The 26,429-nt window shown below is 31.6% G+C and overlaps 12 protein-coding genes and 1 pseudogene across 13 annotated transcripts, besides 1 other annotated feature; 7 read left to right on the top strand and 6 right to left on the bottom strand.

Annotated features, from left to right (window-relative positions):
* Positions 1 to 136: 136 nt before the first annotated feature.
* On the bottom strand, positions 137 to 1,335 carry TVAGG3_0300410 (annotated as a pseudogene). Its single transcript has one exon. A coding segment is annotated over exon 1 (1,199 nt).
* A 729-nt stretch (positions 1,336 to 2,064) lies between these two features.
* Positions 2,065 to 2,695: a mobile genetic element.
* Positions 2,696 to 5,011: 2,316 nt separating this feature from the next.
* On the top strand, positions 5,012 to 5,921 carry TVAGG3_0300390 (myotrophin family; the record flags this gene model as incomplete). Its single annotated transcript, XM_001306730.2, has 1 exon — positions 5,014 to 5,921. A coding segment is annotated over one exon (908 nt), but the record flags the coding sequence as incomplete, so codon positions are not given.
* A 286-nt stretch (positions 5,922 to 6,207) lies between these two features.
* On the top strand, positions 6,208 to 8,151 carry TVAGG3_0300380 (the record flags this gene model as incomplete). Its single annotated transcript, XM_001306729.2, has 1 exon — positions 6,208 to 8,151. A coding segment is annotated over one exon (1,944 nt), but the record flags the coding sequence as incomplete, so codon positions are not given.
* A 1,143-nt stretch (positions 8,152 to 9,294) lies between these two features.
* Positions 9,295 to 11,411, bottom strand: TVAGG3_0300370 (armadillo (ARM) repeat-containing protein family; the record flags this gene model as incomplete). The annotated part of the gene is made up of 1 exon (XM_001306728.1): positions 9,940 to 10,536. The coding sequence occupies one exon, from the start codon at positions 10,534 to 10,536 to the stop codon at positions 9,940 to 9,942; it is 597 nt and encodes a 198-aa protein (XP_001306729.1).
* Positions 11,412 to 11,787: 376 nt separating this feature from the next.
* On the bottom strand, positions 11,788 to 12,881 carry TVAGG3_0300360 (uncharacterized protein; the record flags this gene model as incomplete). Its single annotated transcript, XM_001306727.1, has 1 exon — positions 11,833 to 12,870. One exon carries the CDS (start codon positions 12,868 to 12,870, stop codon positions 11,833 to 11,835), a length of 1,038 nt encoding a protein of 345 aa, XP_001306728.1.
* Positions 12,882 to 12,953: 72 nt separating this feature from the next.
* Positions 12,954 to 13,967, top strand: TVAGG3_0300350 (glycine-rich protein family; the record flags this gene model as incomplete). Its single annotated transcript, XM_001306726.1, has 1 exon — positions 12,954 to 13,967. One exon carries the CDS (start codon positions 12,954 to 12,956, stop codon positions 13,965 to 13,967), a length of 1,014 nt encoding a protein of 337 aa, XP_001306727.1.
* A 196-nt stretch (positions 13,968 to 14,163) lies between these two features.
* On the top strand, positions 14,164 to 16,435 carry TVAGG3_0300340 (AAA domain-containing family; the record flags this gene model as incomplete). The annotated part of the gene is made up of 1 exon (XM_001306725.1): positions 14,194 to 15,516. The coding sequence occupies one exon, from the start codon at positions 14,194 to 14,196 to the stop codon at positions 15,514 to 15,516; it is 1,323 nt and encodes a 440-aa protein (XP_001306726.1).
* Positions 16,436 to 16,871: 436 nt separating this feature from the next.
* Positions 16,872 to 18,210, top strand: TVAGG3_0300330 (uncharacterized protein; the record flags this gene model as incomplete). Its single annotated transcript, XM_001306724.2, has 1 exon — positions 16,873 to 18,210. The coding sequence occupies one exon, from the start codon at positions 16,873 to 16,875 to the stop codon at positions 18,208 to 18,210; it is 1,338 nt and encodes a 445-aa protein (XP_001306725.1).
* Positions 18,211 to 18,276: 66 nt separating this feature from the next.
* Positions 18,277 to 19,657, top strand: TVAGG3_0300320 (uncharacterized protein; the record flags this gene model as incomplete). The annotated part of the gene is made up of 1 exon (XM_001306723.1): positions 18,407 to 19,597. One exon carries the CDS (start codon positions 18,407 to 18,409, stop codon positions 19,595 to 19,597), a length of 1,191 nt encoding a protein of 396 aa, XP_001306724.1.
* Positions 19,658 to 20,071, bottom strand: TVAGG3_0300310 (regulation of response to stimulus; the record flags this gene model as incomplete). The annotated part of the gene is made up of 1 exon (XM_001306722.1): positions 19,658 to 20,071. The coding sequence occupies one exon, from the start codon at positions 20,069 to 20,071 to the stop codon at positions 19,658 to 19,660; it is 414 nt and encodes a 137-aa protein (XP_001306723.1).
* Positions 20,072 to 20,345: 274 nt separating this feature from the next.
* TVAGG3_0300300 (regulation of response to stimulus) lies at positions 20,346 to 22,028 on the bottom strand (the record flags this gene model as incomplete). The annotated part of the gene is made up of 1 exon (XM_001306721.1): positions 20,346 to 22,028. One exon carries the CDS (start codon positions 22,026 to 22,028, stop codon positions 20,346 to 20,348), a length of 1,683 nt encoding a protein of 560 aa, XP_001306722.1.
* A 419-nt stretch (positions 22,029 to 22,447) lies between these two features.
* Positions 22,448 to 23,458, bottom strand: TVAGG3_0300290 (glycine-rich protein family; the record flags this gene model as incomplete). The annotated part of the gene is made up of 1 exon (XM_001306720.1): positions 22,448 to 23,458. One exon carries the CDS (start codon positions 23,456 to 23,458, stop codon positions 22,448 to 22,450), a length of 1,011 nt encoding a protein of 336 aa, XP_001306721.1.
* An 841-nt stretch (positions 23,459 to 24,299) lies between these two features.
* On the top strand, positions 24,300 to 25,997 carry TVAGG3_0300280 (protein CBG06246 family; the record flags this gene model as incomplete). Its single annotated transcript, XM_001306719.2, has 1 exon — positions 24,300 to 25,997. The coding sequence occupies one exon, from the start codon at positions 24,300 to 24,302 to the stop codon at positions 25,995 to 25,997; it is 1,698 nt and encodes a 565-aa protein (XP_001306720.2).
* Between the last annotated feature and the right edge of the window lie 432 nt (positions 25,998 to 26,429).

Here is a 26,429-nt window from a genome sequence, read left to right as displayed (position 1 = left end):
TTTGATAATCACTATCTGATATAGTTTCTTGAGTTAATGCTGAATAAAATGAATCTTTCGTGAATGGTTCCTCTTTATATAATTCTTCTTCGTAATTTTCCCATGTGATGAATTGATAAGGGAAAAAGGATTTAACACGTGATTTATTGTTTCCGAAATCTTGAGTGAATTGGTCTAATGTCCCACCCGCTATATAATTTCTGATGTCAATAAATCTCAATTCATATGGAGTTTTGTTTTCTTTACAATGATTTGCTTAAATTGTGAAGATGAACCCAGCATTGATTTTATTTTCCATTTTGCAGTGTTTAAATCACGAAGAATTAAATTTAAATCAAACTTTCCCGAATTAAAACCTATGATATTCACTTTATTGAATTCCTCATCTAGAAGTTCTTTAAATGCTTCCTTCTGTTTTTCATTTAATGTATGAGACAAAGTCCCCGCCGTTTGGTCCGTTTGCGACTTCATTAATTCTTCATATTGTTCAATATTTGATTTAGCAACTAATGAACAGGTTGAAAATAAAAACTCAATCCAATCAGAAATAAAAGAATCACTCGAAGTTAAGCAAAAATTCCTCGTATATGTTTTATCATTTAATTTAACCGTTGATGATACCATGAATGGTTTTAAGTAAGCGTTCAAAGTTGCACACTCAGAAAGTTGTAATTCTTCTTTAGTCTCTAATGTTTCGAAGTCAAAAGTAATATAATATCTTGTCGGTTGATAATATTCCTGCAAATTATGAGCTAATAACCACTGATATATCTTCTGTTTCGTAATATGTGGTGCATATGGTTGCTGTGTCTTTTGCAATTGAACGTCTTGAATTAATCTTCCATTATTTTCTTTACATTTCTCACAATGCTTTAAAAATCTTCTTTGGTTTTTCCTTTCTGGATCATCACGGATAGAATAAACTTCTTCTTTACAATATGGACAAACTCTATAGCCGGTGAGTGCTTCAACGTCTGTTATTCTGTCAGCGTGAAGTTTTCCACATGGACTCTGTGTTAATAAAATATTTACTGTTTCAAATTCTGGATCTATCATTATTGATTCCACTAATGGAAAGTCTACCTTATTTATGTCCACGTCTTCTGGTTGAGGATCACAATAATAGAAATCAATATTAACATTTAACATTCTCGCTAATCTCTCACTTTCTGATGAAATGTCAAACCCTTCATATGAATCTATTGCTTCATTTAAATAACTTCTACGAGTTTTAGGATTAACACCATCAGGAATGTTATAGAAGCGTTTAAATAACCTTCTACCTTCTGCTCTAATTTGATTATCATTCATTTTAGCTGTTCCGTTTTTGTTCATTTATGTAAGAATAAAAAATTAAAAAATAAATAAAAATAAACTTTATTTTTTAAAGCCCATAAAATGAATTAAGAACACATAAATTTTTATCATCTGCGACGTGACGAATACATTTTAATTTACTCAAGAATGCGTACCCTGATACATTAAATCTAATTCCTGTCTTATTTAATTTCACAACTTTGAAAAGGAATGTATGAATAGCTATAAAATGATGAGAAGATGTTTTATGGGTTGCTTCCATTTTTTCTGAAATAAATGAATAAATATAATGTTTATAAGTTTTCATATCTTTTATGTTCTTAATAACGAATGGTATAGACCTTTCCACTTCGTCTTCCTTCGGTGCTGTTCTTTCATATGAAACATTATTGGTATCTTCAATAATGAAACCACAATCACACAAAATTTTATATGTTCCAATGGTTTCTTTTGATATTTTATCTAATAAATCAAAAACTTTATCAACACCTGTGCATTTATTTAAATAATAATTTGTGTAAATATCATGATCTTCTTTCTTAATCGTATTAGTTGCATATGTCACATTTTTAAGAGCTTTTTTGAATTTCTCAGAATCGAGAGGGGGTGAAAGTAAGATACAAGGGTATTTTTCATTATCAATAAATTGTAACTTATGTTTACGAATAAATTTAGTACCTTCTTCTGAAAGTGTTTCATCTATTTCGCCATCTAATAAATTTTGTGTTGATTCTGAGACATAATTTTTATATCTTTCTTCATGAGATTTCTGAACTGCTGATTCTGAAGCTGGGATATTCATTAAACCCTCTACTTCATTTTCAACTTCTCTTATTTCCTTAATTTTTTCATCTTTTTCATCTCTTATTTTTTCCAGTCTTTCAATTTCATCGTATTCATCATCTTTAATCCGTTCTTCATAATATTCAGGGAAAACATCAGGTTCTTTAGGTTTTTCTTCTTAGATGTGGGATATAAGAAATTTATAACATCATCTTTATTCAGTTTTCCATCATAATCTAAATCATTTAATAACTCGGCAAATTTTTGACAATTTCTTAAATAATATTTACTAACTTCATAACACATCTCATCTAATATATCCTTTATTTCCTCGTTTGTGAATCCCAATTTTTTAACGTCGTTAGTCTTGACGCTCATTTCATACGAATTAAAAAAATAAAATAATAAACATAACTAAGTTTTAATTTTTCGTAAGACATGAATTTTTAAAGTTTATTTTTTATTTTTTATTTCATTATGTATTTCATTATGGTAGTGAATCTTTCATTCATGAAAATAATTATTTCTAATTTCTTTTACTCTCTCGTACATACTAGATTTGAAGAATTCAGAACTTTTACCATAATCTCCTAAATGTTTTCTTATCCCTAGCGTGTGCCAGTTATTATATGAAACTGAATAAACTTTATCTTTATCTTTACACCTTTCATCACTTCCAATATATTTATATCTCAGTTTTGATTTAGCATTTTCATATTCATTAACGTTTAATAATTCACAGTCTTCCTTTTTATAATGTTTAAGATATTCAGGATTTAATACTCTACGTTTATATGCTCCTAACTTAGTTCTAAAGGTTTTTCTACAAAATTTAGGAATTCCATCCTCTTTAATGTCATCAATGATTTCCATTTCATTATTTTCAATTTCTTCTTCTCGTTTATGAGGTCTTTGATTATGACTCCATTGATTCCATGAAATTAAATATTCTTTATCATTATATTTATACCTCATTAGCTTTTTTTGGCTTTCATATTCATTTAATAATTCACAGTCTTCCTTTTTAAATTGAAGTTTAACCCATTCAGGATTTAAACAATGTTTAATTAATCGCGGAATATCTGACATCATCTATATATATAGCTTCTTTTATAAAAGATAAAAAATAAATTATTTTAAAATTAATGTTAATTTTTTAATGATTTATAAATAAATATATTTTAATGCATCGTCTATATATAGATGTAACAAAAAAAGTCACACAACCCTTCCTATCCTACTACTATCCTCAGAAAATTTGGGTAAAAAAGAAATTTCCATGGAATCATGTGGAAGTATTATTTAAATATTTAGTTGTTTTATTGTTAAAGCTGAATAAAAAAAACGTCTGGTACAAAACCTAGGTGAGAAATTCTGACAATATATGGATGAAACTCATAGAATTGATTCAATGTGTCTTTTCAAAAAGTCTGATTCTCGCCTAGGTTTTGTCACGCAATTTAGAATTGTGGTTGTGATCTGAATTTTTTTTCGGCGTCAATAAGTTAGGCCTTGAAAATTGAATAGTTTACATATTTCCCACCAAATATAGATCAAACATTTTTTTTTTGAAATTTAATAGGGAAAATAAATTCTACATCAAACACAGATATTAAAAACATTTAAATTATAATTTACAAAATTACCTATAGACAAATATTAATGTCTGAGAAAGACATTCACCCAAATAAATACAGTAAATTGCGAAGTATCTATAGGTACTACATCGATTCGTTTAATACATTGTATCGGCTGAAAATGGAAAACGAAGAAGAAATTAACTCATTTTACAAAATGATCAAAACAGAAATGATTGATTCAAAGAAATGTCTTCCCCAAGATATAACCCGGGATATTTTAAATATCATTCCGTATAATAATCGCTATGCGAAGGCATATTTATATCTTGCAAAACACATATTTGATGATTATCATATCAAAGAGCTCGTCAATGTTGTTACTATTTCAGATTTCTTGTTTTACAAAGAATATGGAATTAAATTAGAAAAGTCTCATAATTTCGAAAAAATTAAATCAGAAAATCTGGAAATTCATACAGAAAATACGATTTACAGAGCAATTATGTATAATGATTTAAAAAGATTCATCTCATTCACTGAAAGAGATGACTTCGATAAAAATCAAATACTCAAAAGCGATTTATATCCAAAATGTGAAAAAGGATTTTCATTACTTGAATTATGTTGTTACCACGGAGTGGTTGATTGTTTCAAGTTATTAAGAACGAAATTTAACTCAGAAATAACTCAAAAATGTCTCAGATTTTCATTTTTAGGCGAAAATCCAGAGATCATGAGTGAATGTTTGAAACAACTACAGCCAGATGAAAAATGCATGAAGTATGCAATCATTTCACACAACATTGATTTTGTTTCTTTCTTAATGAATGAACACAATATAGAAATGGATCCATTTTTTTGCGGACTACATAAAAATCTTGATGCATTTTTGGTTTATTTCGATCAAACTAATGATTATAACATATGTTTTGTTATTTCAGTGATATTTAATATTGTATCCCTTTTCAAATATTTCTTATCACTTGGAGCAAACATCAATGAAAAAACTGAATCTGGGAAAACTGCTCTTCATTATGCAGCATATCTCAATAGCAAAGAAACAGCTGAAATTCTAATTTCGGATGGTGTAAATGTTGATGAAAAAGATAATGATGGACAAACCTCTCTTCATTATGCAGCATATCTCAATAGCAAAGAAACAGCCGAAATTCTAATTTCGGATGGTGTAAATGTTGATGAAAAAGATAATGATGGGAAAACCTCTCTTCATTATGCAGCAATAAATAATAGCTTAGAAACGGCTGAGCTTCTTATTTCACACGGCGCAAATGTCGATGAAAAAGATAATGATGGGAAAACCTCTCTTCAAGCTGCAGCAATAAATAATAGCTTAGAAACGGCTGAGCTTCTTATTTCACACGGCGCAAATGTCGATGAAAAAGATAATGATGGACAAACCTCTCTTCAAGCTGCAGCAAGAAATAATAGCTTAGAAACGGCCGAACTTCTTATTTCACACGGCGCAAATGTCGATGAAAAAGATAATGATGGACAAACCTCTCTTCAAGCTGCAGCAATAAATGATAGCTTAGAAACGGCCGAACTTCTTATTTCACATGGTGCAAATGTCGATGAAAAAGATAACTATGGAGACACCGCTCTTCATTATGCAGCAATGAATAATAGCTTAGAAACGGCCGAACTTCTTATTTCTCATGGTGCAAATGTCGATGAAAAAGATATCGAAGAAGTCACAGCTCTTCATGCTGCAGCAATAAATAATAACAAAGAAACGGCCGAGCTTCTTATTTCACATGGTGCAAATGTCGATGAAAAAGATAATGATGGACAAACCTCTCTTCATTATGCAGCAATAAATGATAGCTTAGAAGCGGCCGAGCTTCTTATTTCACATGGTGCAAATGTCGATGAAAAAGATGACTATGGAGACACCGCTCTTCATTATGCAGCAAGAAATAATAGCTTAGAAACGGCCGAACTTCTTATTTCTCATGGTGCAAATGTCAATGAAAAAGATAACTATGGAGACACCGCTCTTCATTATGCAGCGATGAAGAATAGCAAAGAAACGGCCGAACTTCTTATTTCTCATGGTGCAAATGTCGATGAAAAAGATGACTATGGAGACACCGCTCTTCATTATGCAGCAAGAAATAATAGCTTAGAAACGGCCGAACTTCTTATTTCTCATGGTGCAAATGTCAATGAAAAAGATAACTATGGAGACACCGCTCTTCATTATGCAGCGATGAAGAATAGCAAAGAAACGGCCGAACTTCTTATTTCTCATGGTGCAAATGTCAATGAAAAAGATAACTATGGAGCCACCGCTCTTCATTATGCAGCGATGAAGAATAGCAAAGAAACGGCCGAACTTCTTATTTCTCATGGTGCAAATGTCAATGAAAAAGATAACTATGGAGCCACCGCTCTTCATTATGCAGCGATGAAGAATAGCAAAGAAACGGCCGAACTTCTTATTTCTCATGGTGCAAATGTCAATGAAAAAGATAACTATGGAGCCACCGCTCTTCATTATGCAGCGATGAAGAATAGCAAAGAAACGGCCGAACTTCTTATTTCACATGGTGTAAATGTCGATGAAAAAGATAATGATGGAAAAACCTCTCTTTATGTTACAGCAATAAATGATAGCTTAGAAACGGCCGAACTTCTTATTTCACACGGTGCAAATGTCAATGAAAAAGATAATAATGGACAAACCTCTCTTCATGCTGCAGCACAATATAATAAAAAAGAAACTGCAGAAGTTCTTATTTCACATGGTGCAAATATCAATGAAAAAGATAATAATGGACAAACTGCTTTTCATTATGCAGCAAGAAATAATAGCAAAGAAACGGCCGAGCTTCTTATTTCTCATGGTGCAAATTTCAATGAAAAAGATGACTATGGAGCCACCGCTCTTCATTATGCAGCAATGAAGAATAGCAAAGAAACGGCCGAACTTCTTATTTCACATGGTGTAAATGTCGATGAAAAAGATAATGATGGAAAAACCTCTCTTCATTATGCAGCAATAAATGATAGCTTAGAAGCGGCCGAGCTTCTTATTTTACATGGTACAAATGTCGATGAAAAAGATAATAATGGACAAACCTCTCTTCATGCTGCAGCACAATATAATAAAAAAGAAACTGCAGAAGTTCTTATTTCACATGGTGCAAATGTCGATGAAAAAGATAATAATGGACAAACTGCTCTTCATGCTGCAGCACTGAATAATAGCTTAGAAACAGCCGAACTTCTTATTTCGCATGGTGTAAATATTAATGAAAAAGATAATGACGAACAAACCTCTCTTCATTATGCAGCAATAAATGATAGCTTAGAAGCGGCCGAGCTTCTTATTTCACACGGTGCAAATATCAATGAAAAAGATAATGATGGGCACACCTCTCTTCATGTTGCAGAAATGAAGAATAGCAAAGAAACGGCCGAACTTCTTATTTCTCATGGTGCAAATATCGATGAAAAAGATAATGATGGAAAAACCTCTCTTCATTATGCAGCACAATATAATAAAAAAGAAACTGCAGAAGTTCTTATTTCACATGGTGCAAATGTCGATGAAAAAGATAATAATGGACAAACTGCTCTTCATGCTGCAGCACTGAATAATAGCTTAGAAACAGCCGAACTTCTTATTTCACACGGTGCAAATGTCAATGAAAAAGATAATAATGGACAAACCTCTCTTCATGCTGCAGCACAATATAATAAAAAAGAAACTGCAGAAGTTCTTATTTCACATGGTGCAAATATCAATGAAAAAGATAATAATGGACAAACTGCTTTTCATTATGCAGCAAGAAATAATAGCAAAGAAACGGCCGAGCTTCTTATTTCTCATGGTGCAAATTTCAATGAAAAAGATGACTATGGAGCCACCGCTCTTCATTATGCAGCAATGAAGAATAGCAAAGAAACGGCCGAACTTCTTATTTCACATGGTGTAAATGTCGATGAAAAAGATAATGATGGAAAAACCTCTCTTCATTATGCAGCAATAAATGATAGCTTAGAAGCGGCCGAGCTTCTTATTTTACATGGTACAAATGTCGATGAAAAAGATAATAATGGACAAACCTCTCTTCATGCTGCAGCACAATATAATAAAAAAGAAACTGCAGAAGTTCTTATTTCACATGGTGCAAATGTCGATGAAAAAGATAATAATGGACAAACTGCTCTTCATGCTGCAGCACTGAATAATAGCTTAGAAACAGCCGAACTTCTTATTTCGCATGGTGTAAATATTAATGAAAAAGATAATGACGAACAAACCTCTCTTCATTATGCAGCAATAAATGATAGCTTAGAAGCGGCCGAGCTTCTTATTTCACACGGTGCAAATATCAATGAAAAAGATAATGATGGGCACACCTCTCTTCATGTTGCAGAAATGAAGAATAGCAAAGAAACGGCCGAACTTCTTATTTCACATGGTGTAAATGTCGATGAAAAAGATAATGATGGAAAAACCTCTCTTTATGTTACAGCAATAAATGATAGCTTAGAAACGGCCGAACTTCTTATTTCACACGGTGCAAATGTCAATGAAAAAGATAATAATGGACAAACCTCTCTTCATGCTGCAGCACAATATAATAAAAAAGAAACTGCAGAAGTTCTTATTTCACATGGTGCAAATATCAATGAAAAAGATAATAATGGACAAACTGCTTTTCATTATGCAGCAAGAAATAATAGCAAAGAAACGGCCGAGCTTCTTATTTCTCATGGTGCAAATTTCAATGAAAAAGATGACTATGGAGCCACCGCTCTTCATTATGCAGCAATGAAGAATAGCAAAGAAACGGCCGAACTTCTTATTTCACATGGTGTAAATGTCGATGAAAAAGATAATGATGGAAAAACCTCTCTTCATTATGCAGCAATAAATGATAGCTTAGAAGCGGCCGAGCTTCTTATTTTACATGGTACAAATGTCGATGAAAAAGATAATAATGGACAAACCTCTCTTCATGCTGCAGCACAATATAATAAAAAAGAAACTGCAGAAGTTCTTATTTCACATGGTGCAAATGTCGATGAAAAAGATAATAATGGACAAACTGCTCTTCATGCTGCAGCACTGAATAATAGCTTAGAAACAGCCGAACTTCTTATTTCGCATGGTGTAAATATTAATGAAAAAGATAATGACGAACAAACCTCTCTTCATTATGCAGCAATAAATGATAGCTTAGAAGCGGCCGAGCTTCTTATTTCACACGGTGCAAATATCAATGAAAAAGATAATGATGGGCACACCTCTCTTCATGTTGCAGAAATGAAGAATAGCAAAGAAACGGCCGAACTTCTTATTTCTCATGGTGCAAATATCGATGAATAAGATAAGAGTATATATTCAGAAGTGACAGAATTTTAAACGAAAGCTCTCAATTTTTTTTATTTTTTTATTTTTATTTTTTTATTATTTTTTTTTAAATAATCAAATGTCTATAGGAAAAATTATTTATTGTTGAATGTTAGGCCGTGAACAGAACTCATACAAAGGAAGATCATAATTGATACGCCCAAGATGAAACATAGCATAAAAAAATTTATTTATGATAGTTGGTTAAATATAAGCATTTATATATGGGTGAGGTCGCTCATGTGTTTTATATGAAGACATTAAAATGGTTTAGGTTTATTAATAAACTGTTGAAAGAAATTTATTAAATAAAGTTAGAAATATTAGATATAAGAAATAGTAAATGATAAAATATTTATACTATGTATGAACATTGAGAGTTGAAAGATCTTAAAATATCTCTATTGGACCCGGTCTTGAGTATGAAATATGCAGGTCCTGACTTAGGCTGAGACCATATTTCTTATACCGGATTCTTTTAGTGTACATTTAAGAAATCACTTTGTAATTAACTATCACTTTGTTGATTTTATTTTAAATAACTTTTATTTTATTTATAATCTAATGAGCGTTCACAATATTTTACATTTACCAAAAGAGACTGTATGCCTCAATTGTTTTAGTTTGAAAACAAGAAATTTTACACTTTTATTGCGTTTTATATAGGAGTGAAGCCTGTTAAAAATGCAATAAAAGTGTAATTATCTAACTAATGATTATTTTTGATTCTAATACCGAACAGCATTTGAATCAAAAATAATCGTATGTTTGATAATTTTTTCATTCACCTTCTCATATGAGAGTAATCAATTTTGTTTGCAATTATATTTGCGCCATGTATTATAAGAAGATTGAAATATCTCATTGAAGTAACTAATTATTATACTGTTTTTTAATCATAATTTTCTTTAATTCTTCTTTTCTCTTTTCATCAAGTACACTCATAAGTGCAGAATGAGCAATAGCTGTGCAGTTACTGATTGATTTATCTTCAAGATATCGTAATTCATAAATTTTGTCAACAAAATCCGTAGAAATTAAAGAAGAAAGAGTTCCGCTGTTTCCTGTGTTTGAGAATTCATCACATATTTTGGTAAAACACATTAAAACAGGGTTAACAACAAGAGGATTCTCATCATCAAGCCAATCAAGGAAAACATCTAAAATTCCATTAGAAACAAGACAAAAAATAAAATTAAAATTTTTGTAAATAATAATTGTGGAAATTAAGTTAATGATTTCCACTTTAATATCAAATGAATAAAGATTGGAATTAGTTATAAGTAAATCTATGTATTCAGTGTTCATTATATCCCTAGATATAGTTGTAAATTCATGAATCCATAAGTTAATTAATCTGATTAAAGAAAGTATCCAGAAATCATCATGTTTTTCAACAATAAGCTGCATTATTTGAGAAACTAATTGTTCTTGTATTTTTTGGAGTCTGTTTTCATCAATAGCTTTCATAAATTTTTCAAAAAATTTGAAATCTTGTGAACAGCGGAAAAGAAGGAAAGAAAGAAGAATTATGATGCTTATTGGTATCTGACTGCCTGAATCATTGAAAATAAAGTCTATTCTGTTGACTAAATCTTGAATTAAAATTGGATCAAAAATTTTGGTTGAAAAAAGGAAGAAAATGCGTGAAAATGGAGGATATATACTATCTCCATATATATATTGTATAAATTTATGAATGTATCTATCTTATATTCATTGATAAAGGCAATTCCAAAATCAGAATCAAAATCGAAGAGATTTGCGAAAACGCAGAGTGCATTGTTCACGATATCTGCATTATCAGAGTAAATTGCTCCTTTAAAGTCATCTAAAATAGAACTTTTCGCTAAAAAATACGGTTCAAAGAAATTTTTTTCTCTTGTGAGCAATCTTGCTATGCGTAATGCAATTAAAACGATATATTCATTTGTGTTATGTGCGAAATCGCATAATATATCAGCAATGTTCTGTAATAATTCTTGATCTATGTTTATTGGTTTGAATTTCTTAGTAACAAGTTCTTGAAGTGTTATAATCATCTGATTGATGGCTTCTTGTGGTGAATTTGATTGAATTTTTTCCTTTAATTGATTCAAATAGTGATATAAAGCTTCTTCGTCAAAATATTCACATTCTAACAATCTTTCCTCTAAACCATTCAAGAGAGGCTTATCATTTTCTATTGGATCAGTTCCAGAACCTTGTTTATAATCTTGGTCATCCATAGAAAAATGACAAAATCATTGAAATCTAGTTTTATGTGAAGAATTACAATCACCAACCATTGTAATGATGATTTGCAAACATAAAAAATTCCAAATTTTTTTCAAAATCTAAAAAATGATGAATTTTTATTTGAATTTTTTTTTTCATTTTTATATTTTCGAATTTTTTTTGGAATTATTTTGTAGAGATTTTCAAAAAACAAAAGATAATCATATGGGGAATTATTAATTTCTACATCATTGCTTGCAGATGTGATTATATCATTATAATATTCTTGATATGCGTTGATATATCTATCAAAACTTGTAGCTGAAAGTGTCTTGGAATTATCATATGAGTATAAAAAATTGACAATCAGAATCTTGTATTCTATCCAAATTAACTCAAATTTATAACAGAGAACATTAATTTATAATAAGAAGCTTTGAATACCTTGTGGAAAATCTCCAAACTAACTTAATTACAGCGTTAATTATAAAAATAAAAAATTTATTTGAAATAAAAATGATAAAAAACAGTTTAATGTAATATAGTATATCAATGAAGTTTTGATTGAAGAATTTGCGCAGCTAATTCATCTTCATCCATTGAGATTATTGATTGATCAGATATAATTGAACTTTGTTTCTTTTTTGTCATTCGTTTCAACTCGAATGAGAGTTGTGCATTCTCAGATCTAAGTTCTTCTGCTTTGTTTCTAAGAAGTTGAATCTCTTGATCAACATTAAAAGCTTTTGCTGAAGGATTTGAAAGCTTTTGCAAGGATTGTAAGTGGGAAAGCTCTTGATTTTTAGCTTGTAAACGAGATTTCAACGTCTTTATATCTCTAAATAGGGTTTCTGATTCCATATCCATCTTTTCAATATTTTTCTCAGCTCTTTCTATTTCACTGTCAAGCTTTTTAAGAACTTCTGTACAGCTATTATGTTCTTCAAGCAGTTTTTGGTTCTCGCTATGAACTAGATTAAAATCATTTGTTAATTCTTGTAACTTTTGCTGTCTTTCTGCTATTTGTTGATCCAATTCTGCATCCTTATTAGTAAATATCATCATTTCGTTTTCTGCCTTCTGTTTTGCTGCTTCATATTGAGCATTATAATTTTTAATCTTACGATCAAGTTCTCGTTTGAGGCGGTAATTCTCGTTACTTAGACCTGACTTCATAAATTTTAATGAGTTTACAGTAGCATCTAGATAAAGTCTTAAAGATTCTAATTCGTCAATGGCAGAATTAGATTTTGGTGTATCATCCTGCTTTACATTTATGCTTTTTCTAATGTCGTAAATGAGTTGCGCATATTTTTCGTTTTCTGGATCATTCGAAAAATCTCTTTTATTTTCTTGTAACGATTTAAGCTGATCTTTTAACCTTTTATTTTCCTGCACTATCTGTTGATAAGCTTCATATGATTTGTTTGTATCTAGATACTCATCTGGAATCTGAATTGGCTGATTTTCTGCGAGTATTTTTTCTTTCGCTTCTTGGTACTTAGCAATTAGGTCTTTGTCGTCTAATGATGCAATTATTTTCTCTGCTAAAATGAGAGATTGCTCATAAATTGAATCATCTATCATTTTATAAGAAAAGTGCACGTTTAAAAATAAAATGATATAATTTCCTGAGTGATAATCTAAAAGTTAAAAGTTCACAGTAAAAAATGATTCGATATAAGCTCTCTAAGGATACTGGATTAGAAAATGTTACAAAATATAAAGACCAGTATTTATTTGGATATCCTTGTCAGAGTACGTCAGCCGACTGCAGCCCATATACCATCCATATTTCCTCTGGAAGTTATCTCTTTGAAGCATGGGGTGCAAGAGGCGCTTTTGGAATATGGAATAAGGTAAATTCCATTCCAGGACTTGGTGGCTACACATCCGGTGTGTTGACAATAACTAAACCTCTAACTCTGTACCTTTATGTTGGTTCCACTTCTTTTTTTAATTCGTTTTTTTCTGCAAAAATGTCAGGTGCATTTTTTGGCGGTGCTTCGTCTGATGTCCGCTTGTATGCTAATGAATCGTTTGATTGGTCAAATCCTTTATCTCTTCGCTCACGAATCATGGTCTCTGGCGGTGGTGGTGGGGCTGAATGGCCGAATAGCATCGGAGGAAATGGAGGAGGCCTTGAAGGTGGCTCCGGCAAATCTGACTGTTCTTTAGGAGGGATGCGTTGTTCAGGCCTATCAGGCGGAGGAACTCAGATATCAGGAGGAACACCCGCACCATCGAATGGACAAGTTTACGGAATTCCTGGTTTGTTTGGGATGTCTTCATTTAACTATTCCTCGCCAGATTTTGGCGCAGTTGGTGGAACTGGATACTATAGTGGCGCATCAATTGAATTAACTGGTGCTGCCGGTGGAGGAAGTTCTTTCATTTCAGGTTATGAAGGTTGCATTGCACTAAATAGTTCCGTAGATGAAACTCCAAGTCCAGTAAATTCATCGATCCATTACTCTGGAATTTACTTTACTAATCCAATAATGATCCAAGGAAACCAAATGATGCCATTGTACTATAATATGACATCATATGGCATTGGCAACAATGGAAGTGGTGCTATTCGTATCACTATTCTATCGCAGAATATCCACACATGTAATTATTTACAATCGTCATTTAATATGTATTTGATTTTTGATTCAATTTTGACTGTTAACACATAAATATTTGCCTATAGTAACTTAGTAATTCGATACTTATTTCATTCAATAGCGTTTTTGAATATAAATTAAATCAAATATAATAAAAATAAGATAGCAATTATCTAAAACACATAGTTTTTTAAAGCTGTGAGATATATCTTTATGCTAATTCAAGTGATTCCCAAAGGGAAGTGTCACTTTTTAGAGGGGAAGTAGATTTTAGTTTCCTTTTTTAAAATCATTGAAAATGAAATCTTTAGTTGATGTATTTAAAGCAGGTGATAATCATGACGAGGCGCTGATTGCATGTCTCACTGGTATTGCTGCCTGTACAGATAAAGAAAGGGTTTTACCTGTAATCTTCGAAGAATTAATACTTGAGCATGGCGAGAAATTAAGAAACATCAGAACAATCGAAAAAACTGAGGATATAGACTTCACTCCATTTCCAGTTCCAGAGCCAGAACAAGTAATTATTCAAACTCAGCAAGTCTCAGTATCTCAACCTACAACTACGCAGCCAAATTCAGAACCAACGCCAGTACCTAACAGAATGACTGTTCAAAGTGAGCGTTTCAAAGCTAAAGGACTTGATACAGTCAGAACTCCCGGATTTCAAACAGCATTAGCAGCAACTGGTAAGACAAAAGAGAATAAAGAGGAAGAAATAGACGAAAGATTACGTGGAGTTGATCCAAGACTTTTAGAAATAATAGAAAATGAAATTTTAATCGGAAATCCAGGCACAAAATGGGAAGATATTGCAGGCCTAGACCATGCAAAGCAAGCTGTCCAAGAAGCAATCATTTTACCAATGAAATACCCCGACTTATTTACCGAATTACGTGAACCACCTCGTGGAGTTCTTTTCTTCGGTCCACCAGGTACAGGCAAGACCCTCATTGCCAAAGCCTTAGCCACAGAAGCTCAGTGCACTTTCTTTAACATATCAGCCTCTTCATTAACTTCTAAGTGGGTGGGTGAAGGAGAGAAGCTCACCAGGGCACTTTTTGCCTTGGCCCGAATCAAAGCGCCTTCTATCGTATTCATAGACGAAATTGACTCAATTTTGACAAAAAGAGGCGACAACGATTTCGAAGCATCCAGGAGAGTTAAAACCGAGTTCCTTCTACAGTTCGAAGGTGTAGGGAGTGGAAAAGAGAGAGTCTTGATCCTTGGAGCAACAAATAGACCTCAAGATATTGATGATGCGGCGAGAAGAAGATTTACGAAGAGAATCTACATCCCATTACCTGATATAGCAACACGTGGCCAATTAGTAAGAATTCTCGTCAAAAGAGCTTCAAATACGTTGAATGAAGAACAAATTGACAAAATTGCAGAGATGACTGATGGATACAGTTGTGCTGATATGACTACTCTGTTGAAAGAGGCAGCAATGGTTCCTTTGAGAGAAACAACATTTACAAGTGGCGTAAAACCAACAATTAGACCTTTATCTTTCGAAGATGTTGAGAAAACTCTCAAATCTGTCAAACCATCTGTATCTGCTGATTCATTGGTACAATATGTTGAATGGAACAATGAATTTGGTTCAACTGCAATGTAATCTTTTTAATAATTTTTTTTTGTTTTGTTATTTTGAGTAAATACTATTATATATATCATTCACATTTCTAAACAACCTGAACTTCCTATTAAATACAGAATTACTGGATAATAAATATCTTGAATCTCATATTTTCTAAACTTCAACTACATCACAGCTCAAATTTGAGAATTTATGTGTTCAAACCTATTTGGTACATCTAATGATGATAGACTATATTTAGACTTTGATGATTGGTAATTGTTAGAAAAATATGGGTAACTGGATATGCCACTTGTGGATTTAGATGATATAGCATTAGATAACAAAACTCACAAGTTTATATTTAGATGTTTTTATTTTTTTTTTAATCAAATTTGCTGTAAAAAATATGATTGACTAAACTCAAGCTCATGAACTTCAGCACAAACTTACAAGGTCTCCTATGGTACTTAGGTGTGTACCATCAAGTTCTAGATTGGGAAATTGTTAATTTTAATTGTAAAACGGCATCTCAAAAATCACTTTAAACTTGTATCTAAGTAGCTGTGTATTTGTGGATTATTTGGAAATCAGTCGTGCGGAACTTTCATGAAAGAATATTTGCAGTTAGTGTACGCTAACAAGAATGATATCTAAATGAATTGAGAGCTAACGTTACATGGAAATAAGAGAGCAAAATTTAAGTGGTATTACAATTTCCAAGTATTTTTTATCAAGAATTCGTAATTATAATGAAATGATAATTAGAATGAATATGATAACAAATTCATAGCAGAGTCACATGATGAATGGTATGGAATTTTAGGGTTGCGCAAAATTTTATCAGACCCATCATGTAAACCGTAGATTTGGAATTTGAAAACGAGATGTAAATCATATTATAAAAACGATTTGCTGAGGAAGAGATAACAATCAAAATTTGTAAAATCAATCCGCTTGATGACAAGACAAACCACATTTAATTTTTTCTGAGTGTTTTTTATAACGTTAATTCAACTTTTGAATTAAGCTTTAATTATAGTTAATAAGTTATACAAAACCAACATTTTTATGATTTATCCATAAACTTTATCAAATTTTTTTGATAGTATTGTAAATATTTGCAATTGTTATATATATTCGACGATTTTATCATTTTTATTTTCCGAAGTTTTTCAATTTCTTTTGAAAGTCAATTTATATCGCATAGCAAAAGGATACATATAACTATATATCAATATATTTTCCCTTAAAAAATTAGAATAACCTTTTCTTCTCTTAACTCCCATTCAATTTTTCAATTGTCCAACTAATTTTTGTATTCTCTACAATATCGTTACATATATTATTTTATCAATTTGATTGTAAAAATTTTTCTTCACAAAATTATTTGTGATGACTCCAATTCCAATCCTTCTTGCAATCCTCTTTATAGAAATAGCAATTCATGGCAGTGAACTGTATACATTGTATCAACAACGCACATCCATCCCTGTATTGCTATCAGAAGCCTCTTCATTTAATTATCAATTCAAAAATACACTCGTTAACTTATTAGAAAACATATCTAAAGTTATTTTCTATATTACCATATACAAAACAGCTCATAAAACTTTCAAAATCGTACGTAACAACTACAACTTCTTTACATTTTTAATTATTTTCCGCTATTTACTTGTAATCCTCCCATCAAGACTCATTAAACTATTAGTAATTGATACAAACATCAAGCCTAACATCCAATTATTTGTTCAAAAGCAATTAATAGAGCAACTTACAATTTGGCTTTTATCAACCACCTTTTTGAATATATTAAATTACATCGCTGTAAGAACAAATTCATTTGTGAATGTAGCAGAAATTACTCCTTTAATCGATCAAGTTGAAGATTCACCTGTCAACACTTTCTCATCAGATTCTGATTACTACTATTCATACAGTTCTATTTCTCAAAGTAGAGCTCGTGAGAATAGACGTAGAGCAACAAGAACTTACGCATATAGTAGACCTCTCTATCTTTATCTTGGATTGGTTTTACTAATTTTATTACTTATTCAACCACTTACAGCAAGAATTAACTCTCGAATCGGATCAAAATTCATCATAAATACTGTCTCACATAATAAATTCCTTGGAAGTCTTCAACTCCTCCATGGAATGAACTTCAACAAAATTTTGATCGAGCGAACATATAATACCCCGAAGCAAATTGACTATAAAATAAACGGTTATTTCAACCGTGAGCTTATTATTAGCGAGCCAACAATGATGAAATTGAAGAGCAATGATTTGACAGCAATTTTCGCAAACTACTATTACCTCATGAACAGCCATGAAGAAATGGCTAAGTTCGTTATAAGTTTGATTGAAATTGTTTCACTTTCATTATTATTCAGAAAAGTACTCGCAGAAAGATTCAACAAACTATCCAAAATACCAAAGATACAGATGTCGTATCTATTGCCAATCTATTTGGCCTACGCTTTTCCAGTTCATTTCTTTTTTGAAGTATTAAGAATGAACACAACAAAATACTTCATCATTAAAGGTGATGAGTATGCATTTAAGCATAATTTACCTATTAATGATACCTTAATCAAGGTTTATACATATAATTTAGACTTATTCAGACATTCCCATATTTATTCCTTATTAACCTTTTCCATGCCAACATTGAGTGATCGCTTATCAGTTATCGCTCGAAAAAAAGTTGAACTACAGATAAGTTCATAATTTTATATTTTTGTTTGTTTGTTATTAAATATATGTATGTATTAGTTTTATATCCTTTCTGTATTTATTGATTTGCACTGATATATTGTATTTTTGTGACAATTTTTAATTTCAAAATTATTTTTCTTTGCGGATACATATTTTTACATGTTCATTTAACTTTTCATATAAAAGGCTTTCTATTTGTATAATCACAATGTATGCTCAATTTTTGTACGTTTATGGAAGAATGAAAAAGAAAGAAGATTTATCAGGATTGAGTCAACGGAAAACAGAAAAAGCAATATTTGAAAGAAAACAAATCATTGCTCTTCAAGATGAAGAAATAGCTAGACTCAAAGATGAGCATTTTATGCTACTTCGACAAATTCAAACAACAGAAAATCATTTTGTTAAAGTGAATAAACTATATAATGAACGTACTACAAAATTACGTGATAATATTCAATCAATTTCAGCAAAAAGAATACATTCAAGAATTCAATTATACAAATCACATACAGATCAAATTACAAAACTTAGGACAGAACATCAGGCAGCATTGAAAAATATCCAAATAGAATATGATCAAAAAATGAAGGAAGAAAAAGAAAAACCAATTACATTGAAAGCAGACGGCAGGCAAACTTCTGTAGAAGTTATTGCTGAGTCTATAAATAGGATTAATACGCTCACACAGCAGGCCTTACAAGAAAAAGAAGCTAATAAAAACGAAATTATCGAAAAAAGATTAACCGAATACAAGACTCATATTGAGAATTATAGGCAAAAAGAGCTAGATTTGAGACAGCAAATACAAAATGCTCAATTTGAACTCGAAGAAGCAAGAAAGCGAAATGAAATCAGAATTGAAGAAGCCAAAGAGCTAGCTCAAAAGCGTGCGTTAAGGAATGAGCAAACAGCTGCAAAAACAGATGATTTAATGATCATGCAACGTGCCAATAATGTTTCTAGACTTAATGAAATCAGAGTTAATGAAATCCAAAGTCTTGAAAACTTGAAAGCTGATTTAAACGAAGCAAAGAAGAAAGTTTTCGAATTAAAGACAAAAATCACAGATGCAAATGTCAGTGAAATCCGTGAGAGCAAAAAGGCACAAGAATCTGTTGATAAACTCGTAATTCAATTAGATTCATTAAATAATCAAGATATAGCAACTCATATTCAACAATACGCAGAGAAAGAAAAGGAAGAAAAAAGAAAGATGCATAAAATAAAGAAGAGTCTTGAATCATTAGTAAATCAAAGAGATTTGCTCATTAAAGATAATTCAAGATTGAGAGATGAAATCAGGCGAATTGACTTTATGCTTTACGGAAGAAATGGTATTCATCAAATTCAAAAATCTTCCAGGAAACGTCCATTTGTTCCAGTTGCAGCTCATTAAATATCTTTTTTATACTTTTTTTGTTTGTATGTAAAAATAAAATGCTATTTTTTATGATAATCACATTAAAATAAATACAGTAATATAAGAAAATGAAACACGAACAATACTATGATAATCATTTTTACATGAATAACCTTCACAAAAATTTAAGGAATCAATTTGAAGTCCAGAAGACTTTAACAACTTAACAATAGCTTTTTTACTTGTTCCTTGAATTAGAACTCCACATTTCAATTGAGGACAGTCCAAGAACGCATTAGATCCAATGCTTTGTATACTGGATGGAATAGTAATTTGTTTCAGTGATGTACATCCTTGAAATGCACTTACACCAATACTAGTGAGTGAATTTTCAGGCAGCATTATAGACTCTAGATGCGCGCAACTTATAAATGCACTATCTTCAATGTGCCGAACACCTTCAAGAAGAGAGAAGAAAACACGAGATGAAGCTGGTGGATAGATATGCATTCTGTATCTATTACTACTATAAATTGCACTACTTTCACAAAGGAAGTTTTGAGATTGGAAAGTATTTACAGTAGAAAACTTTGAGCAGCCATCGAAAACTCCAAAGCCAATGCGACTAAGTTTGCTACCACTTCCTATATGGATGGAAACAAGTTGGCTGCATCCTCTCAAACACTGGTCATCAAGAATTACAACATTGTCTGGAATATCGAGAGATGTTATTGCTGTGAAGCTGAGTGACTCTTGGCCTATGTTTTCGCAGTTACTTGGAATCCTAAACATAGACAAATGCTGACAGAGTGCCAAATCCAATTGTTCCTGAAGTAAAGGTAACTTGAACAAGTCCACTGTTCATGAAACAACCTGAACCGACAGAATTTACATTCTCTGGTATAATAATATTCAGCAAAGATGTCAATCCACTGAAACATTTGATACCTAAACTTATTTGTGACGTAGTTTTAAATGATATTGAACTGATTTTCTCACAATTCAAGAATGCATTGTCTGATATTTTCAAAGGTGCAGATGACGAAAATGAGAGCGATGTAATATTCTTGCAACCTTGAAAAGAATTCGATTCAATTGATGTGAGATCTGTTTGGAATTTAATATCACCTGAAATCAGCGCCCCAGAAAATGCTGAATCACCGATTGACTTGATTTTAGAGCCAAAAGTAAATGTTTTCAGATTTGAACAGCCTGAAAATGCACCCTGTTCTATAGTTTCTAAATTTGATTCGCCATCAAATGTAACAGATGTCAATGTCAATTTATTTTGGAATGAGTTCGTCTTAATTGTTGTAACAGAGTTAAGGAGAACTATTTCTGATCTTGATCCTAAGTATTGCGATATAGACTTGTTTTTGTCGATGTAAATAACATAAAAGTCATCAAAATAAATGAATTCATTGTTGATGGAAGAAAATTTCATATTCGGATTAGAAGGTAATGCATTTCCTCCCAACGATCTTAATGACTTTGGCAATGTAATGTTAGTTAAATCATTACAATTTGCAAATGCTTCTTTGTTAATAGTTTCAACACTATCTGGAATAACAACAGATGTTAATCCACTAGAATAGAAACAATTATTCCCAATTGTTTTTAAGGATTTTGGGAGAGTAATTTGTTTAAGATTTGATGCCCCATAAAAAGCCCAAGTTGCTAATGCAGTAACTTTATCAGGGATGATTATTGTTGAAAGTTGAGTACTTGCAAAACATCCATTGCTTATTGCAACAACATTAGGATCAATGGTATAACTGTCACCACAATTAGAAGCACAATATAAAATTTGTGTTTTATCTAAATCATAAACAGCTTTTGTATCACAGGATAAATAAGCATTTTTATTGTTTATTGTTATTGTCCTCATCGACGTGATACCTGAAAAAGCTAATCCATGAACTGATGAAACGTTCTCAGGTATTTCAAAAGTTGTAAGCTTATCTCCATAAAACACATTTGCAGTTAATGAAGTAAGCTGTGAGCCAGCAGTAAAAGTAATGCTTGCTAATGAGGAACATTGAGAAATTCCAAAATTTAGAATAGTAGTAACTGTAGATGGAATATTAATGCTGGTGATTTTTAACTTATTAAGAGAATAAGAAGATATGGTTTTTAAACCTTCAGGAAGTAGAAAAGTAGCAACTGAAGTGCATTGAGAAAATGCATATTGGCCAATAAATTCTAGATCTTGGCATGATGATAGATCAACACCTTGCAATTTTGAACAGCTATAAAAAGCATAATCATTTATTCGTTTTAATTTCGGTTTCGATTTAAAAGAAAAAGTTTCAAGAATGTCTTTGACTGTTTTAAAGCAATAAGTAATTGAATCAGTGCCACCAAAAATCTCACAATCTCCTGAAATGATTAAATTGGATTTTTGGATGCAGATGGAGTTTAGAGTCTTTCCTCCATCTGCATAGCAATAAGATGGGATTTCAGTCATTTGCTAGAACTTGAATCGGGGGTTTGTAAAATGCATTCTTTCACTTAATTAGGACAATATAGAATTACAATTCTGAATTCCTTTCAATTCAAAAATTGAATAAAATTTATTCGTTTTATATAAGAGAAGGTGTTTCATGGGTATTTTGGCCTCCAATTTAAAATTTTGTATCATTAGGCATATACGCGATGCTTCCCCAATATTTTGGATGACAAAACTCTTAAAATCTGATCCAACTCAATTTGATGAAAAGAATAATGGCACAATTAACAAAAATCCATACTCGTTTTTTGATATTTTAATTCCCGGATTATGTATGACTAATATTAATTTGTAGTTCAAAACACCTTTTAACTCATCTCAAAATCATTCTATTTTTTTTTAAATATGTCTTCAATATATAAACTTTTTTATTCGAGTCAACTATCAATAACATTAGGCAAGGTTATTAAAAGAAATGAAAGATAATTTTGGCATCTTAAATTTTCTGTGCATTTTTTTCCACTGATTATCGTAATTCTTATTGCACCTCGATTTTTATTTCCAATGCCACAATTGATTGTTCCTGAATTGATGAACAGAGGCATTTCGTTATTCCCTTGTATCATTGTGGGATTAAAGAATTTTATTCCAGAATAATGAATTGATGAATTTGTTGGACTTGGGTTTTCATTTAACGAGCTATTCAATGCAACACATCCTTCATATCCTGAAATAAAAGAACTTCCACCACCGCCCGCACCCGCTACTTCAATCGATCCTCCGCTATAATATCCATTTCCTCCTATACCTCCCATATCGGCGCTATTATAGTTCACTGGAGACATACCAAATAATCCTTTAATTCCTATCATTTCATTATAAGATTGGGCAGCCTTTCCCCCAGAAGTCTGAATTCCACCACCAGAAATTGAGTCTTGACATGATGCTTCCCAGCACGGTGAATATCCCTTTCCTCCCTCAAGGCCACCTCCATGTCCGCCTTTAGAATTAGCCCATTCAGAGCCCCCCACCACCCGCAACCAGAATACGCGAGCGGAGTGAGAGAGGATCAGATCAATCAAAAGTTTGATTAGCACATCGGAGGATCCACCCCCAATTCCAAAGAAATAACCCGAACTTGGTACATATATAAACATGGAATTAAAGAAGGAAATAGAACCAATATATAAGTAGAGTGTCAACGAATTTTTTACTACAAGAACGCCTGAGGAATATCCTCCAAGGCCTGGAATAGCATTCTGAGCAACATGAGCTTGACCAGCCGATCCCCATGCTTCAATGAGATATGTTCCACCCATGAGGTTGACAGTATAAGGTGTGCATTCTTCTAAACTGTCACTGCATGGATATCCAAATGTATACTGATTATTAATAACAGTTACATTATCTATGCCTTTTAAAGCCTTTGATAGTCTGTAGTTGATCATTATGCATATTTAACAGGTATGGTTCCAAATATAAATGTGTTCGTAGTTAAAAAGATGTTTGAAAATTCGAATTTTAATAATTTTGATTAATTTTCGAAGATAAAACTTCATTTATGGTAGCCGAGCGGAAAATTTCAATGATTTGTGAATTCTTGTGATGCTATTTGAGCTGGAAATGGTATTGATTTTGGACTTCTTGAATAAAACAAAAATTCAAAATATCTGATCCATTGATTTCTTTCCTTATAAATACATTCTTGAAACAATAATAATCATTCTATGAGATATGGAATATTTGATACGCCGATCAGATTTTGAAATTTTGCCGATCATATTTTGAATATTATAATGAAAAAGCATTCCGATATTTGGTTTTCCGATGTTCGAATGTATACATTGAAATTATCGTAAGATTAGTTAAAAATTCGTTAAGAATTCCACTAAAAATTTTAATCTATCGTTTTCTAGCACCCTTAAAATTTATTAATGAACCGAATTATTTCAGAATTATGTTAGTCACCTTCCAGAGTTATTAGAAAGGGCCAAGCAACTCCAAAGTCGAATTAGCAAATTTAATTTAATCGATTCACAACCAAAAGATATTAGCTTTAACAGCAATGATGAAAACATTCTATCTGATATTTTAGGCAAGTTCGATTTAATTAATTTACATTTTCAAAAATGGAATAATTCCGAATTATTATCATCAGACGAATTAAATCAATATTATGAATTGAAAGAAATACTAGATTCATTGAAGGTTAACTTTGCAGGTACAGATCTTTTATCCAAGCTTACTCAAGATTCAACAAAAAATTCTCAGCCACACTCTTTCTTCCTTATGGATCTGATCAGATCCTGCTTGGAAAACAATGACAAATTGAAGCAGTTTTTTGATAAATCTATTTCCACAATGTTTATGAAGGTTTATCAACAAGATCATGAACCAAGTACTATAGAAGTAGTAACTGAATTTGTTTATTCCACAGTTCCATCATTTTTTGGAAAATTGGTTGGAAATCCTCATCAATGGGAATTAGAATCAGAACATTTTTCCAGCGCATCAGAGTATCTCATTTCAAGAACAATGCCAGAAGATTTAAGAAATAATTGTTTATCTATCTTGAGAACAGTTATGGATTTTAGTTTCAGTGAACAATTTTATGATAAATATGGTGTCAACCAAGAATTTCTCACAAGGAGAGTGAAACAGTATCTTTGGGGATCACGAAAACTGTTACAAGATCAAGTTATTGAACAGATTCCAGAATTCTCAGAACATCTTCGTACAGGTGTCAAATCTTTCGATTTTGACAAGATTGAGATTGAATTCTGTGATAATTATAAAGCAACTGTTGAACCAAAAACGAGTGGTGTTGAATTTGGTGAGATATTATCATTGAAACTCGGAGACGAAACAATTGTCAGTTATTTCATTAAAGGATTTACTGGCTATCCAATCAGAAATCATTGTCACGGATCTGAAGATGTTTGGTTTGAAGAAGAATTTTTTGACGAAGAAAATTCTTTCTCGTCTTGGTATTATCCATATCCCAAATTAAAGGATGCACTTGCTTACAAACTTCTTGAAAGCTTTGGTTTGGGTCCACATGTTGAATTTGTAATTAATCCATATATTTCACGCGGATTTTATATTGCAACTCGAGATTTAACATATGGAGATCAAACATTTAGGGAGCTCGAAAGTGAGCTGATCAAAACCCTCGACTTAGATTATTTTATCTTACTACATTACACGCAACATCCAGAAGAATTTATTGGATTCAAAGAAAGAATTACAACAATTGATATCATTGGCCGGATATTATGCTTAGCAGATCTGAACAAAGGAAATATCCGATTTCTTTTAAAAGGATCTAATAAACATAAACCTTCTTATTTTCTCAGACACACTGCTGATTTACTTCCACAAATCATAGACTTCAAAGTTTTCAAAATGCCTGAATGGTTAAGAGAATATTATGGAAATCAATTCCGTATTGGAGAAAATCATGGAGAGTATAAAGGATTGTGTATAATACCAAAAATACTTCAGTGCAGACCAGATGAAGAGAAATTTCTCATGGGATATAAAGCAATCAAGAACATTAAAGAAATGTTTGAAAATCTAAAACCTGCTGAAAATCAAAATAGTCTTGAAGATAATGACGAAGCTATATTAAGAGAGTTTCTTAAGCAAAAGGCAGATGAAGTCAAAGCAATGTTTCTCAAGCGCAGAGATGATTTACCTGTTCTCAGGAACAGAACGAATGCAGAACTTATCGGCTTCGAGTTCAAAAGTCTTTCAAAATTAAAAGAATCTAAAGATTCTAAAGATTCTAAAGACAATAAATGTGAAGAACATAAACATGTCAAATATATTGAAGATTCATTTGAAGAACTTGACAAGTATTGCGAAGATATCATCTTAAACTATCAAACTCTTAAGAAATACATTAACGATGGATATCATGAATATTATGATGACGAAGGAAATCTCATTAAACATTCCGAATATTTCGAGTACTACCCGAAATAAGTGGCACTTATCTTGAAAAATATATCGTATAAACAATAATTTATAAAACTATTGTTATGTTCCTTCCGAAAGAATTAGAGAAAACAGTAATTCTTTTGGATTGTCTCGATAAGAAGACTGTTATGTTATCTCATTTGAGTTTTTTTAGGATTTATGGGTTAAATAAATTGATGTAATTCAACAGTATGTAATAGATATTAGATTTTTAATGAATTTTTTTAGAAGATTTTAGAGATAAAAAATAAGTTTTTAAAATAGAGTTTGGAAATTAGGGATTTTGCTTGTTGCTTATAGATGATGACTCTATCAACATATCATGGAGATGGCAAATCAATAATTCTGATCTTTGATTGTTGGGAAGTAAAAAAAAAGTTCTATTCAAAAATCCCGATCTCGAGAAAATTTTGAAATTTTACAACCTCAGAAATTTAA

Source organism: Trichomonas vaginalis, chromosome V, assembly GCF_026262505.1.
Source record: "Trichomonas vaginalis G3 chromosome V, whole genome shotgun sequence".
Lineage (NCBI taxonomy): Eukaryota > Parabasalia > Trichomonadida > Trichomonadidae > Trichomonas > Trichomonas vaginalis.
This window is presented reverse-complemented; position numbering and strand designations above follow the sequence as displayed.